Below are 14,965 nucleotides of genomic sequence, written 5' to 3'. Positions count from 1 at the left end.
GGCCACGAGAAGGCAGCAGAATCCAAATCGTTTGAAGAAGATTCCCAAGGCATGCAAAGGCTCGCCAAGTCTCAGAGCCTGTCTTATGGCGAGACAGAAGCCAAGCATGCCAGGATCTGCTCGGCCACGAGAAGGCAGCAGAATCCAAATCGTTTGAAGAAGATTCCCAAGGCATGCGAAGGCTCGACAAAGTCTCAAAGCCTGTCTTAGGGCCAGACAAAAGCCCAGCATGCCAGGATCTGCTCGTTCGCGAGAAGGCGAGCAGACTCCGAAGCATTCGGAAAGTTTTCTACGGCACGCAAAGGCCTCACCAAGTCTCAAAGCCTGTCTTACGACGAGACAGAAGCGATCAGCGTTTCAGACGAAAATTAATTCATGAGTACGACACGAGATAGTAATCAACAACATTTTTATTAATGGCTAACAGAGGGGATAAATTTCATAAACGTTGTTCATTACAATACAAGAAGAAATATATCAAAAAGATGGTGGATCAGTGAGCCGAGCAGCATCGGTTGGCTGGACCTCCTCGGGTGCGGGAGGGGTATCACCAGTTGCGTCCGGGGGGGTGCTCGCCTCGCCAACATCAGCAGGGACTGCACGAGGAGGAGAGTTACCCTCCTCAATCACGATCGGCTCTAACCCCTCGGCATCTTCCTTGGCCGCCTCCTCGTCCATATGTTGAGCAACACCAGCTGCAAGGTCATCCATCTTCAGATCAGGGTGTTGCTTCCCGAGGACGGCCATGATACAACGATACGAATGCCGAAGTCCCTGGTCGTACTGGTTGTCGGCCTCCCTCTCCAAGTTCTCTACATGAGCTCGGTGGGAATCGCGGAGAGATTCGAGCTGAGCCTCATACATAGCCCTCTGCCCTTGGAGATCCTCCTTAACCTTGGTCAGCTCCTCCTCGAGGGTAATGGCTTTTGCTTGAGCAAGGGACTCTTGCTCTATCAGCTTGAGGTTCTCAACGTTTAGCTCCCCCGCCTTTTTCTCGGCAACGTCAGCTCTGGTCGTCGCCGATTGAATGTCCTCCTTCATCTTCCTGTCGTAACGGCCAACCTTGGCCTTATAGTAGGTGGCCATGCAGCTGAGATGGAAAGCACTGTACTGCATGGCTCCCACCAGCTCGCCCAGGGTACAACCGTCAAAGCCCTCCAGGTCCTTCTTGCTCACGAGTTTAGACAACTCATTGAGATAGGGAACCAGGTGTTCTGGTCGGCTGTCGGGTAAGCGAGACCGAGGCACAACAGGTGGAGAAGAGGAAGCAGGATCAGTGGCCGCTCTACTGGATTCCCCGACTTTAGCAGAGGCAGGAGGGAGAGCCTGCAAGGAAGGAACCTGCTGCACGATGTTCTTTCGCTTCGCAGCGGGAGCATCTTTGTCCTGGTCCCTATCGGTTGTTGGAGGCCGAGAGCGTTTCCTGGTCAGAGCTCCAATCACTGCGTCCTCCATCTTATGGCCAGGAAGTATCAACCGAGACTCGAGGAAGTTGTATGTAGATAGCAGTTCTCGGCTCGAGCAGGAATTGGCCAATACAGCCTCGACCCGTTTAAGCAGACCAGGTCGGAGCGGGAAGTGAACACCCCAGGAAACTACAGCACAAACAGACACTTGGTTAGAGACAAACCAATACAGCAGGAACAATTATGGATACAAGACATCTAAAGCGAGCAGGCAACCTGGGACCGTGAAACGGGGTGGGACGCGACAATCCTTCCCGTCTATTTGTGCAACTTGACCCCAGGGACCCCCAGCAAAAAAGAATTTCCTCTTCCAAGTCCCACCACCACCAGTTGGAAGATCAGTTATGGGTTTCCTGCTCTTGGTACCAGATTGGAAGTAGTACCAGCCGGCATCTTTAGGGCTGCTCTTCAGCTGGTACAGGTGCTTCACCTCATCAACCGTGGGCTCGCTTTGGCAACATCTGTCCCACAATATGAACAGACCAGAGAGCACTCTCCACCCGTTGGGGTTCAGCTGACCAGGAGCCAGATTTAGCCCGTTAAGTATCCGGGCAAAGTAAGGCTGCAAGGGACACCTCAGCCCATACTTAAAGCTCTCCAGATACAGGGTAACGTATCCCCTGGGAGGCCGGCTAGGTGTATCCTTCTTTCCTGGGATCTTAAGAGGTATCTCACCAGGAATACTATACCTAAGTCGGAGGTCATTGAGCTCGTCAAACGTGGTCGTACACGACATGTAATCGATGGCATAATCACGCGACAAGGCTCTACCTCCTACTGTACCCCGTTCTTCTGGTCGTGATGCTCCTGATGGGGACGCCTCACCAGAATCATCCCCTTGACCCTCACTCAAGGTGTTCTCCGATCCAGAAGATCCTTCTTCATCGCTACTGTCGCTCGAGGAGGTTGTTTGGGGAGACATCCTCCTAGCGCTAGTACCAACACTAGACCTAATGGGCTCTAAGGGGATCCCGGGATCAAAAGCAAAATCAGCGGGCAGACTAGGCAAAAAACCTAGTTCGTCGTCACCAACCTCAACGACCTTCTCCTTACCCTTCGACATATCCTAAGTTCTAACCAAAACACCACCGCCAACTACAACCTCAAGCAAAGCAGAGAGAAAGGAAATTACCTACAACTAACCAATACCGAAAAAAATAGAAGAAATACCTGAAGCAGGGACTCGGTCAGAGAGAGACAGGGATGACAGCTTTGGCGCCGAGGTTCATTCGCCGGAGAGACAAGAATGGAGAAAATGACGAGTTCGTGTTTGAAGATTTTGGGTTTCCTTACTGAGAAGCAAACTCTTGGGCTGCCAGCATTTAATGACGCATATTCCGAGAATCCCGTAACCGTCGGTTTGAAATTCAAATGGAGGGGGGGGATTTCTGCCACGTCACCTCGTCCGCAATTAAATGCGACATGACTCCTGGCAGCCTTTTCCAAACCCACGCGAGCGAGTACTATCGAGTTTCTACTGCTGGTCCACTACATTACCCAACACCAGAAACTGGGGGACCGGTGTTTGGGAGGGATACTGTTTGGGACAAATGCGTCGAAGGGACCAGGAATGACGAGCAGACATCTGATGGCGGAGTTCTGCGAACCGATGTGTTCCGTTAAAGCCTAGCGCGTGGAAGAACAGGATCAGAAACATCCTGCTCGTCCACGATGTTGTCGTCCGCGAGGCCAATTCCTATAAAAGGCATGAGGCCATTCCGGCTAGAGATCGAGAGGCGAGGAGACCCGGTCGACGGCAGTTGGCAAGACGTGCTCTCCAGCACGAGAATCTAGGCACAACAGCCACGCTTTCCCCAGAACCGCGACGTAACACGCAAGATCTCACAGAGCCATGACAGCCACACTTTCCCCAGAACCGTGGCGTAACACGCAAGGTCTCACAGAGCCGTGGCAGCCACGCTTTCCCCTGAACCGTGGCGTAACACGCTAGATCCCATGTTTTGCCCATAACGCAGCAGTTGAAGTCCCATACCGTCTCGAAAAGAGCGGAAGACTGAGATTCAGAGGAAGCCTATAAAAAGGTAGCCAACGAAGGTAAAAGGGTTGGCATTCTTGAGAAAAGGGGAGAAAACCACAAGAAACGCCATAAGACCTGTGGCAAGCTTTTCCCGAACCTTCATATCTGACTTGAGCGTCGGAGGGTTTGCGCCGGGAAAACAACCGGCGTACTCTGACTTATCTGTGTACGCAGGGACCTCCGGAGAAGAAGCCTGGCGAGGAGACCTCCTGGTAGTGACGAAGTTGATCGAGCAGAGATCCTGATCGTAGAACGAGGAGAACCGGAATCTCGCATCAACACATGGGATCTAGCGTGTTACGCCACGGTTCAGGGGAAAGCGTGGCTGCCACGGCTCTGTGAGACCTTGCGTGTTACGCCACGGTTCTGGGGAAAGTGTGGCTGTCATGGCTCTGTGAGATCTTGCGTGTTACGTCGCGGTTCTGGGGAAAGCGTGGCTGTTGTGCCTAGATTCTCGTGCTGGAGAGCACGTCTTGCCAACTGCCGTCGACCGGGTCTCCTCGCCTCTCGATCTCTAGCCGGAATGGCCTCATGCCTTTTATAGGAATTGGCCTCGCGGACGACAACATCGTGGACGAGCAGGATGTTTCTGATCCTGTTCTTCCACGCGCTAGGCTTTAACGGAACACATCGGTTCGCAGAACTCCGCCATCAGATGTCTGCTCGTCATTCCTGGTCCCTTCGACGCATTTGTCCCAAACAGTATCCCTCCCAAACAAGTAGAATACTTGTAATTTTGGTTTTCATTACTTTTAAAAAAAATTATTATTTTGGATCTTCAATCCAAAGGTATCGTGTATGAACGAATAATGTGGTTTCGAGTTATGACAATTTAACGACGCGTTGCTAACGCTATGGTTATCATCTCCAATTTCATTTGCTCTGGGTATCATTTCATTATTTGAAGTTTTCATTTCTAATTTTTAAAATTCTTTTCAGATCTTTGGTTTTTTTTCTTTAGACTTGGATTTAAGTTCTGGCTTGTTTTGCAATTACAACTTTATTAAGACATCATAATTCGGGTTACGTAATTCGGTAAATTTATGTTTTATGATTTAGTATAAAAGAGCCTTAGAATCCTAACTTATCATCATCTTTTTTATCAGTAAAACTGGTAATTCAAAAACTTCCAATCCGCCATATAGTTTGGGGTAGATCTAGCTTGTTTTGGTGTTAAATGTTTATTCAGTAAACACATCAACCATGCTGTTGGTTTGATAGACCCCTAAACTATATTAATATTTTATGAATAGACCCCTAAACTATATTAATATTTTATGAATTTAGACTTATATATTGAACCATTGACGTTAATGTCACGGGAAAAAAAAAATCAATGTGTATGAGTTGATAGTTTAGCCTGCATGTTTGATGTTCAAGGTTAACTGTGAATCGTTTGATCTGAAGCAAAGGTTAATTCTTTTTAACTTTTTTTTTTTTTAATTACATGAGACTATTGTTCAGATTACAACTCATATTAAATGAGACTATAACTGATATGTACAAATCAGACAATTACTAGGACCAACTTACATCAATGTTAATGAAGTTCTGCCCAGATTTTAACCCTCACAAATATTTGAGGGATGTCTACTCCTCACTTATAAGTAAGAGAGAAGGTGAAATACCCCCACAATAGTATTGTGGGGGTTCGAACTGATGAGATTCCCAGATGCTGATGACCATCGGGCTGAGCCGAGTGGTTGGTTAATTCTTTTTAACTAATTAAACTGATGAGATTCCCAGATGCTGATGACCATCGGGTAACCCCGTGACTTCTCCGTTAAATCTAACAGAGGCATTTACGGTCATAACGGCCGTCAAGTTGCGCTAATCCCTCCCCTATAAATTCAGAGCCTTTGCTCCTGCGTATTCGCCGGTATCTTCTCTCTACTCCTCGATCTCTCTATACAGCACAGCATTCAATCCTTCTGTTCAACACAGCCTCTGATCGTGAATACGCAGTCTTCGATCGCTCTATGCTCTCTCTTGAAGACGCTGTCTTTGATCGTTCTGTTCAACACAGCCTCCCATCGTGAAGACACAGTCTTCGATCGCTCTGTTCTCTCTATACAACGATAGCGAAGACGCTTTCTTCGATCGCTGTTTTATTTCTATACAGCACAGCCTTCGATCGCGCGCATTCTCTTTCTACAACGAAGCCTTCTTTCTTCTCTCTAATAAAGGTTTTATCGGTTTTGATTTGAACTTCTTGTTCCTTTCATTTGATGTCGCATTTCGTGTGGATTTGTTTTCAGTTGGTTGTTGGGTGTTGAATTTTGCGGTAACGATAGCAATTAAGTTTTGCCACTCAGTATTGCAGCAATAGTTTTTTGGGCTGGATTTTTAATTTTTAATTTATTTTATTTAAATTATAGTGAAATTTTAATCGAAGTTGAAAAGGAAAAAAAATTGGTTCTGGCTGATTTTAGTTTCATAATTTTGAAAATGTATGAACTTTGAAATAGAAAGCGAACTGTGTCAAAAGGGTTATACTTGGAATGTTGAGAGAGTTACTACACCTCAAGAATGGATAGAAACCAAATAGGAATTTAATCTCCACTCATTAAAAATTTTATCCCCATTCCCCACTCTGGGATGAGGAATTTTCATCTCCATCTCATTCCTCGTTTTTTTATTGTATATTATATATGAATAAATAATTTCAATAAATTAAAAATAAGTGATTTCAATAAAATCATTAATATATTATAAAATATTTCAGTACTTATAGTGAACGGTAAGAAATGGTTATAAAAATAAAAAATAAAAAAATAACATGAATGAATTTGGGATGCGGTCATAAAATTATAAAATATTGACAAATTTTAGTTGTCTAAATTATTGAATTAAGGTGCATGTATGAAAGAAAATATTAAAATAATATGAATATAAAATAAAATATTAAAAAATAGTTTATTATTAAAATAATATGAAAATTATTTCAGTAGGGTCGGGTTGGGCTCGACTCAATGTCGATCCGATTCGGATCAAGCCCAACCCGATCCTAACTATAAAATGTTCGGATTTTTTTAGAGTCTAGCTTCAAGTTTTTTTTATCGGGTCAGATTCAGGCTTGAACATTCCTACCGGCAAACAAATGAGCTCTATTAAAACAAAGATCAAGTATAATGTATTAAGGAAAGTGGCATCGCAATGTAAAATAGAAAGTGGCTTCTCAAAAAGAATCCTGTAAAAAAAGGTAAAAAAATAATTTTTTGTCCACGTAATTTCATATCTACTATAACTTCATGCATGGATAAATTAATGATCAAAGCTCATTCAAGCGCAAATAATTGTGAAATTGAGAGGAAATTGTTGTAATTTCCTCAAGAATATACATTTCATATATTCTTAACACTTCTGTCGACTTTCTTTCGCCCTTTGATGCTGTTGAATATGGCAGGTAAGGTATTCATTCATGTTTACTTACTTGTGCTTTCAATCTAATTTATATATCTTTTCACTTGTTGCATACACTGATATTGAGAGATGAACATGTGTTTGTACACATTAGCCATGTAGCATCAACTGCTGCTGGAAACGCTGGTGTTCCGGTGGTCGTCGATGGCTTCTTTTATGGGTTAGCCAGTGGGATGGCGCCATGTGCCTGGTAAGTTTTTCTATGTTTTTTCTAACTTATTTGAATGTTAAAAATAATTCGATATTGATGAATGCCTATATATATATATGTATGCATAGCTATTAGGCAGCAAACCAAGCACATTCATGTTGCATGGCTACCACCTAATTGATTGTACTTATAACTTTAACCCCTGTTTTTTTTTTTTGGTCAGAATTGCTGTTTATAAGGCAGTGTATCCAACAGTGGGAACTATTGCAGATGTGATTGCGGCAAGAGTTGGCATAAATATTCTCAGCTGGAAATTGATCAAAGTTTTTTTCTTGGCAATCCCTAGCTTACATTTCATATATTCCTCAAGAATGGTTGGGATGGTATGTTTATCGGAATATTTATGTTTTGCATGTTGGTGGATTGCTTTACTAGGCACTTATTTGATATGTTCATTTATTCAGAATCTCTACGGCTTCTTTCTTTGCACGATAACAAGTTCATGCATTACTTCAAAGGTCATCATGACAGGTTTGTAATTCGCTGATTCTTGTAAATGTTTTGTAATCATTATTATCTATATATATGTTTTACTGCTTCTAGGGTTGTTTCACTTAGCCTGTGCTCCTCCAAAGATTGCTTTATCTCTGGTTCTGTTGATTGAACTGTTCTGCTCTGGGATCAACAGGCTGAGAAATGCCAGGTGGATATCATGCCATGCATGGTCACATTCAAACTGTTTTTTCCCCCATTTTCAATTGTATTTATGATCTCTGTTGGCAAATCGGGTCTCTTGCATGTTCAAGGAAGGCCTGCTACAGCATACAATGATCAAGGGCGTGCCTTTGCAGTTGCCTTTGGAGGATACATAAGATTGTTTGATGCTCGCAAGTATGAGGTTAAAATTAATATTTAAGAATATCTTGGAAGTTTATTTGTCGTAGTACTTTTATCATGCACTAATTTTGTAAAATTTGAATACTCTTAGGGTCCTTTCGACATCTTCTCTGATGGTGGAGATGTATCAGATGCTAATGAGGTAAAGCTCAGCAATGATGGGAGACTTATGCTTCTGACCACTCTGGAAGGACATATTCATGTGCTCTACTCATTCCAAGGCACACTTGTGAGTTTACTTTTTCTTTCTTCATCTCCCAAATGTAACATATTGTACATATATATCCCTCTATACATTGGAATCTCTGTTAATGAGCTTCTGTTTGCTGTTGTTTTTATTTATCCATTTATAATGCGAAGCCAGTTTCTCACAATTCCACATTGGAGGCATCTTTCAGCCAGGTAGAGTTTCTCCTTTCAGTTCTTAGGGCACAGTGACTTGGATAATTTATTAATATTTGCTTTTGGCTGCTTTGATATTTTATATTAAGGTTCTTGCACTTGTGCTGTGTATAATTCTCAAATTTGTTACCACCTTGTTGGTATTTGAAATACACGACTTGAAATGTTGGGCATCAAGCTTGTTTCCACAGAGTTCATTGCAATGAATTTATGTTCTCTTTTTCCATTGACTTGCTTGTTAATGAAAATAAATCAATGAAATGCTGACATAGTGAGTGCACCCACACATGCGGAAGCAACCTAGTGTGGCCAAGCACCTCTCATTAGTTGCACTCTCTGTACTAATTTTACTTTCTTGGTTTTGGAAGGTTCTGGTGATGGTAGTGTATATGCTTGGAGTGCAAGGAGCAGGAAAGAGGTTTGATAAGCAAAATTCCTTGATTCTCGTGCCTTTTGAATGCTTAGAATTCAAAGGGATGTTATTTCCCCTACACTGACCCAGTCATAGTATTCACAGTCTTCTGGGCAAACCAACAATGGTTTTGATTCTACATTTGAGCAAGTACCTTGAGCACCAATTTACATAATGAGTTCTATATCCACATACTATATTCTTTTGACGTTGGTATTGTTATTATATAAACATTGTTTGTTTTTGTTTATTTTTCTTGTCAGGGTTGCAAGTTGGATGAGTTTTCATACAGAGCCTCCTGTCATAACATGGGCCCCTGGAAGTCTCATGTTTGTATCGGATCATCTGAGCTATCATTTTGGAATCCTGATCTGTCTAAACTGGGAGCTTACGTTGGGAGGAAGTGAAGTTTCTGAGTTTTATTATAAAAACAGTAAGTACTTGGGTGCATACTTTTCGCTTGACTTGGACGCGAGCAACTAGTAAGGGCCAAAAACAACACATTCAACACCCTTATAATTTCTTGAGTATCTGAATATTGATATCTATTGCCGGGAAGGGAACTTGTTTGTATAAGAAGTTACACCAATTATGTAAGGAGCTGTTCAAATTTCATAGCAGTATGTATATTCATCTAACTTTACTGCTAGTAACCTTTCCTAACAAGTTCTGAAGAAACAACAGTTGATCTGGTATCAATATGTTATTCGGAAGAGCATTTCTTCTTACATGTACAGCTAGGGGTACATGAATTGAAAAAGACAGGGGATAACGCAGTCATTTTCAACACTCGGTAGGAATTGAAAAAGACAGGGCATAACGCAGTCATTTTCAACACTCGGTAAGAATTGAAAAAGACAGGGCATAACGCAGTCATTTTCAACACTCGGTAAGAATTGAAAAAGACAGGGCATAAGTTTTGTTTTTTCTTTTTTGAAAATTGATCGGGTTTGCTGTTCCCTACCTTATTTACCGAGAGAAAAAGAACTCAATCCAGGGTTTGCTGAGATATATATGCATGCAAATGCAAAGCTGTCAGTGCATTCTTCATCATCCAAATCCAAACCCTTCTGTGTACGTTCATTTTATTTACCGTTATTGACTCCAGTTGTATATTTATTCTTGAGTATATATATATATATGTGCAGTCCACTTCAAAGCGTTTTTGTTCTGCTAATTAAATTTCCGTGAAAAAATTGGTTCAAGTCCCTGCTGAAAATTTTGTTAAGACTGCTATAGAAGAGATTTGTTTTCTGTTTTCTTTCTTTCTCTTCGTAACTTATTCCCACTAAAAAATGATAATTTTCAATTTATTTATATTTATCAAATACCACTTTGAAGTTAAAAAGTTTATCATCAACGTGTCTCCATTTATTTTAATCTTTTGACTGATAAATAGAAGTAAATTAATGTTTTCAAAATTTTAAAAGGGTAAATTGAAGATTTTCGTTATATGGAAACATGTAACTTTGAATATGGGTTTATTTAGGGTCTCAAGAGTTAGAATTTTTAAAAGCAAAAGCTAAACTTTATGAAGAAAATTGGCTGTTTGATGCACTGGGATTGGATTTCTAGCTTTTTCAAGTTTATTAAATTGCTATCATGGATGGACGATTATGGATGATGGTACAGGGGGATATTTTGATTCCCATAACAAAATATTTTTACTTTTTTTCTTTAACCTTTAAGAAATTTTAATATTCACACACGTCAATTGGAATTTGAAACTAGTGTTGTAGTTTTTTTTGGTGATTTTACACTTAAAAATTTTAAGTAAGGGCAAAACTGTCTTTCAATGTCAAAGATGTCAAAATTAACGGCAAAAAAAAATATTTAACATAAATGGGTGAGCCGTGATAGCTATTGAAACAAGTGTGTATACAATAAAATTTTGATGAAACATTTGGGTGCAGATGAAAAGTGTTCCCTCAAATTTTTAGAGGAGAATTGCTTCAATCAAAAGAAAAAAAAAATTGATAGACAAACTGAGAGGAAATTAATAAAAGAACTTTTCAATTTTAATTTTTTTTTTTCAAAAAATGGGATATACAAAAGATGATTTAATCATTTTAATGATTTTGCAGTGGGCGAAATCTCTTCTGCTCGATGTCATATCCCAGCATTTTTGGATATCTGATTCCAGCTCTCATTGGCATTGTGGGTGCAAATGTGCAAGGCAAAACTAAGCCCTTGCTTGAAACACACTCAATAAATGTATTGTCTTTTCTCATTGCCACAGCCATATACTGTTATGCACATTCAGCAGACCTCAAGTCTCGGCTTCATCTAGAAAATTCTTCCCAATTCTGGGGCCTTGTTGCTATTGTCTCAGGATCGAATTCGGCAATATCATTGGTCTCCACATTTATTCCACGTTCCAATATTGGCCATTTCATTTTGTACACAACATGGATTGGCACTGCCATTATTGTTGTTGTGTTTCAATATGGCACGTTGTTTTCAGAAGCTTGTCGTCAGCTCTACAACGAAACATTCAAGCCATTTTGCATTGACATTTGCAATAGGTTTCGAGCTAACAACACTTCTTCGACAGGGCAACTACGACCAACGCTACCGGTCTAGAAGGAATTTTCTTCAAATTAAATATATCGCCTTTCACAATAGCAAGCAATCATCCATGTACATGTAATTTTAAAAAGTAACTGAGAAAATTCCGCAAAATATATGAATGTTCCCATTTCAATCTTTGAAATAGAAATAATTACTGTGATAATAGTCAAACTCATACTTTTACTTTCTTTTGTCCCCTCATTCATATGCATTCTTTTGTTAAAACAGTAAATGCTTTGTTTAACATTGTTCAAAAACTTTTTGTGACATAATTTAAACTTTACCCTTAATTGACCATTGTCAAATGGAAAAATTTTTAAATATCTTTAAAACGCTTACAAAATAAGTAAATGATAATATGATAAATGTGGAATTATTTTGGAGAATTAATATATAATTAGTAGTTATCACTATAATAAACAACTGTATTATTGATTAAACATCTCTGAGCGCGTTATTTACCTTTTAAAATATGTGCTTTAATCGAATATTTTTTCTTGGGCAATCTGTCCACTAAGATAATGAAATATTTTAATCGAATGCATGGGCTCGGAAAAATTACTTTTAGGGCCCCTTCTTATTTTTCTTTTGAAATAGGGCCCGATCTTTTTTTCTTACCTAATTAAAAACAAAATCGAAATACGGAAACCAAAAAGCAAAGGAAATGCGAAATAGCATTTTAGAAAAAGGGGAAAATTACGGAGACGAAGAATCGGTCTCCGTCGTTCTCTCGATCTCAACTCTGACTCCTTTCTCGATAGCACGAAGAAGGACCGGTATCCATTGCTCGTTCTTCAACTGCTTTAGATGAAGATTTACCATCACAGCTCTTCCTGCTTCTCAGTTTGTTTTTGATTTGTTTTTCTCGCTTCTCTTGAATTCTTTACTTGTTTCTTACAGTTTGATATTTTATTCTTACTATCATGTTTATGCCTGTGTCCTTTGCAAATTGCTTTGTTTATTTCTTTCGCTGCTGTCCTAATTCTCTCTTATGAAATTTCAGAGTGATATAATTACTCTTATGTTTACGGATGCTTCCTCGGCTGTCCTAATTTGCAGGTGAAATTTTTTACTCTTCTTATTGTATATTTCATTAACTATTGATTCTACAGCTGATGAAGGTAACAATTGAACTTTTCAATTGACAATTAAATTGAATTTGAAATGACTAATCTATTTTTCATTTGGCTTCATATTAGCTTCAAGCAGTAAAAAGAAGAAAAATGGGCAAAGAAAGCCGAAAGAGTTGCTCGAGGACATGATCTGACGTTGGAGAGACATGACAGCAGGTGAAAAGTAATAAAATTTGATCTTTGTAGTATATTTTGAGCAAAATTTTACCCAGTCCCGTCATATCTAGTTAATTGTTATTCTCTCTCTTTAATGTGGAAACATGACACCTGAAGTTGATTTATTAATTAAATTCAAAGTATCAATCAATGGATGCCCATATACATACACTAGGTATATTGGAAGGTACCATTGTTTGGTTGGGTGATCTTGATTTTGATATAGAAATAATTTTCTTCCTGCGTTTGTGATATATAGATAAAGGTCTTAAAGCATAATTTTAGTTGCTTCACCTTGTACTGGGACAAGACCTGCTGGCTCATGAGTTTTTGTAGCTGCTATAATGTTCTTTGGCCTGAGAACTTCTGAACGTGCACGAAGTTATATCTCAGAGCACATTTATTTGATATTTTTTTATAATAGGAATGCTGTGAGATAAATTTCTCTTTGCTTTTTACTTTTTTTTACTTTTTGCAATGATTTTCATATTTATGCTATTCAGATACATTTAAAATATGAATTTATATAATTCCTAGTTTATCTATTAAAGTGGAAATCAAGGTTCATTTCATGTTCTTCATGTTCTACAAATGGGGAAGTGCTTCTTGCATTTGCCAACTGCTTCTTCGTATTTCCTAATAATCGGTGTTGCCTGACATTATTGTACCATCTTGGTTTCTCTTGATAATTCTTTACCCTTTGGTTCTTTAGGAGAAAAACTTAAGGATAAACCTGGATATGAGCATCTTAATGAGCCACTGCACATGTTAGTGGAGGCTGAATTTCCAGAGGTAATAATAAATTCCTGCTTGGATCATGCTGTAGCAATACTAGAGAACCTTTTGAAGCCCGTGGTGTGAACAAGCAAACTCTTGTATTTTCTCTGACCTTTGTCGATATTCTTTCCTTTAGCATCTCTCCTAATTCCTGCTTGTTCAAACTCATCTCTGTATGCAGGATGAATCATTGGATCATTACAAGAAGCAACAACTGCGGGAATTAGCGATGCTGAATGGTACTCTAAGAGAAGAAAGCCCGAGTATGAGTCCAAGTATGAGTCCTAGTATGTCGCCCTTTAACAATGCTGGAATGAAATGCGCCGAGACCGGAAGATAACATGTTATACATATCAATGATGAAATGGACCATCGATGAACCACTGGATCACTGCAGCTGATGGATTGCTGTCCTGACAATCTTCATTGGTTTTGTTCTTCAGAACCTTGGGGAGGGACTTGATTCGAGAACAGTTGGTTGAAATCCTGAGTTAGTTTTGTGCTCAACTGTTGGCATCTCTAGACGGGTATCTGCTTCCGATGTTTGTGTTCTATATAGCTAACATGTTTGTCAACAATCATGATTCTTTGGTGTATTATTCCTCTTGAGTATCAAATTTGTTACTTAATGGATTAAAAGAAACTCATTCCCTAATTAATTTTTATTTGTTATTCCAGCCTGCAGCAGTGCAGCTAAAGTGATATGACCTTTGAATGTACTTTGCTAGATACTTTTGCTTGCTATTCACTTGAAACAGATGACCAATAATTAATAATTGCATTGTAATTTCAGTTTATTTACACCATATTCTCTTGTTGTATGTAGCCTTAGTGAATCAGCTCTTGTACTTTTGTTGCACCATTCTATTATTTTTGTTTTCGCTGTAAGCTGCCTCCAGAATATGATCATCCAATCGTATGTTAATAAATTTTACATGTGAGTAGTTGGTTTTGGCATGGATAAAAAATTCTGTTTAGTCATTCAAAGGATTTTGAAGTCACTCTTCTGACATACCTTCCAACTCAGATTGAGAAGCATTGAGGTGGGAAGAGCGCACGGTTCAAATTGGTCAGTCATATGAGTCGAGGAGTGTGACTATTGACCATCCCAAGGAAGTTTTTTTCCCGGCTCTCTTTAGAAGTCAGTGTCAAGCCCTTTGCCTACCACGCCCTTGGCTTCTGTCCATTCCGGACAGCAAACAAGATGACAATTGGGGAACTGGGTTGAAAAAAAGACTGCAGGACTCGCTGCTCTGCTATGACAACAACCACACTGTTAACATTCCAATTTTGCTTATGAAACCAGAAGGAAATAAATATTAATTAAAAGTCTGCCACGAATAATCTGCTTCACTCTGAAGCACGAATGAGGCAACAATGTCATCATGTACCGCATCGTACATTCCAACCAATATGACCTCAACACATCAATGTTATAAAGGTTAGTCACAGCACCAAATATTTGATAAATACTAACTACTGTGATTTGAAAGTTGAGTTGTTTTGATTAACCACATATACGATGAAAAGCTTATAATA

The 14,965-nt window shown here is 39.7% G+C and overlaps 2 protein-coding genes and 1 long non-coding RNA gene across 22 annotated transcripts; 2 read left to right on the top strand and 1 right to left on the bottom strand.

Annotated features, from left to right (window-relative positions):
• Positions 1–1,392: 1,392 nt before the first annotated feature.
• Positions 1,393–2,847, bottom strand: LOC112098386. The gene is made up of 2 exons (XR_002905496.1): positions 2,637–2,847; positions 1,393–1,595 (listed from the first exon to the last, which is right to left on the bottom strand). It is a non-coding gene; the product is annotated as an uncharacterized LOC112098386 (long non-coding RNA).
• A 3,589-nt stretch (positions 2,848–6,436) lies between these two features.
• Positions 6,437–11,457, top strand: LOC18041157 (protein ANTHESIS POMOTING FACTOR 1). 17 transcript variants are annotated; one of them, XR_002905189.1, is made up of 11 exons: positions 6,437–7,117; positions 7,302–7,461; positions 7,543–7,609; positions 7,682–7,781; positions 7,889–7,976; positions 8,067–8,204; positions 8,336–8,377; positions 8,746–8,795; positions 8,895–8,939; positions 9,053–9,863; positions 10,874–11,445. XR_002905189.1 is itself a non-coding variant. In XM_024183030.1 (10 exons), exons 3-10 carry the CDS (start codon positions 7,581–7,583, stop codon positions 9,270–9,272), a joined length of 627 nt encoding a protein of 208 aa, XP_024038798.1. In that variant the 5' UTR covers positions 6,437–7,117; positions 7,302–7,461; positions 7,543–7,580; the 3' UTR covers positions 9,273–9,931. The 17 variants fall into 17 exon arrangements, 13 of the variants coding, with proteins under 13 accessions (XP_024038798.1, XP_024038793.1, XP_024038797.1 ...); XR_002905190.1 differs by lacking the exon at positions 10,874–11,445 and having other exon boundaries at positions 9,053–9,678; positions 9,787–9,931; XM_024183030.1 differs by lacking the exon at positions 10,874–11,445 and having other exon boundaries at positions 7,767–7,781; positions 9,053–9,931.
• A 544-nt stretch (positions 11,458–12,001) lies between these two features.
• On the top strand, positions 12,002–14,223 carry LOC18043092 (KH domain-containing protein At1g09660/At1g09670). Of its 4 annotated transcripts, XM_024183041.1 has the most exons (5): positions 12,002–12,203; positions 12,364–12,419; positions 12,560–12,649; positions 13,362–13,504; positions 13,608–14,223. In XM_024183041.1, the coding sequence occupies exons 3-5, from the start codon at positions 12,640–12,642 to the stop codon at positions 13,764–13,766; spliced, it is 312 nt and encodes a 103-aa protein (XP_024038809.1). In that variant the 5' UTR covers positions 12,002–12,203; positions 12,364–12,419; positions 12,560–12,639; the 3' UTR covers positions 13,767–14,223. The 4 variants fall into 4 exon arrangements, 3 of the variants coding, with proteins under 3 accessions (XP_024038809.1, XP_006431580.1, XP_024038808.1); XR_002905193.1 differs by having other exon boundaries at positions 12,002–12,419; positions 12,560–12,656; positions 13,362–13,441; XM_006431517.2 differs by having other exon boundaries at positions 12,002–12,419; positions 13,362–13,441.
• Positions 14,224–14,965: the final 742 nt, after the last annotated feature.

The sequence above is a fragment of the Citrus clementina genome, unplaced genomic scaffold (assembly GCF_000493195.1).
Source record: "Citrus clementina cultivar Clemenules unplaced genomic scaffold, Citrus_clementina_v1.0 scaffold_5, whole genome shotgun sequence".
In the NCBI taxonomy this organism is placed as follows: Eukaryota; Viridiplantae; Streptophyta; class Magnoliopsida; order Sapindales; family Rutaceae; genus Citrus; species Citrus x clementina.
Note: the sequence above shows the minus strand (reverse complement) of the source record. Positions and strands in the feature narration are given on the sequence as shown.

Coding starts and splice junctions, on each gene's coding strand:
- LOC18041157 (XM_024183022.1), top strand. Junction 7,610..7,681: donor TTCAAAGGTCATCATGACAG/GTTTGTAATTCG, acceptor TACTGCTTCTAG/GGTTGTTTCACTTAGCCTGT. Junction 7,977..8,066: donor TTGATGCTCGCAAGTATGAG/GTTAAAATTAAT, acceptor GAATACTCTTAG/GGTCCTTTCGACATCTTCTC.
- LOC18043092 (XM_024183041.1), top strand. Junction 13,505..13,607: donor AGAACCTTTTGAAGCCCGTG/GTGTGAACAAGC, acceptor CTCTGTATGCAG/GATGAATCATTGGATCATTA.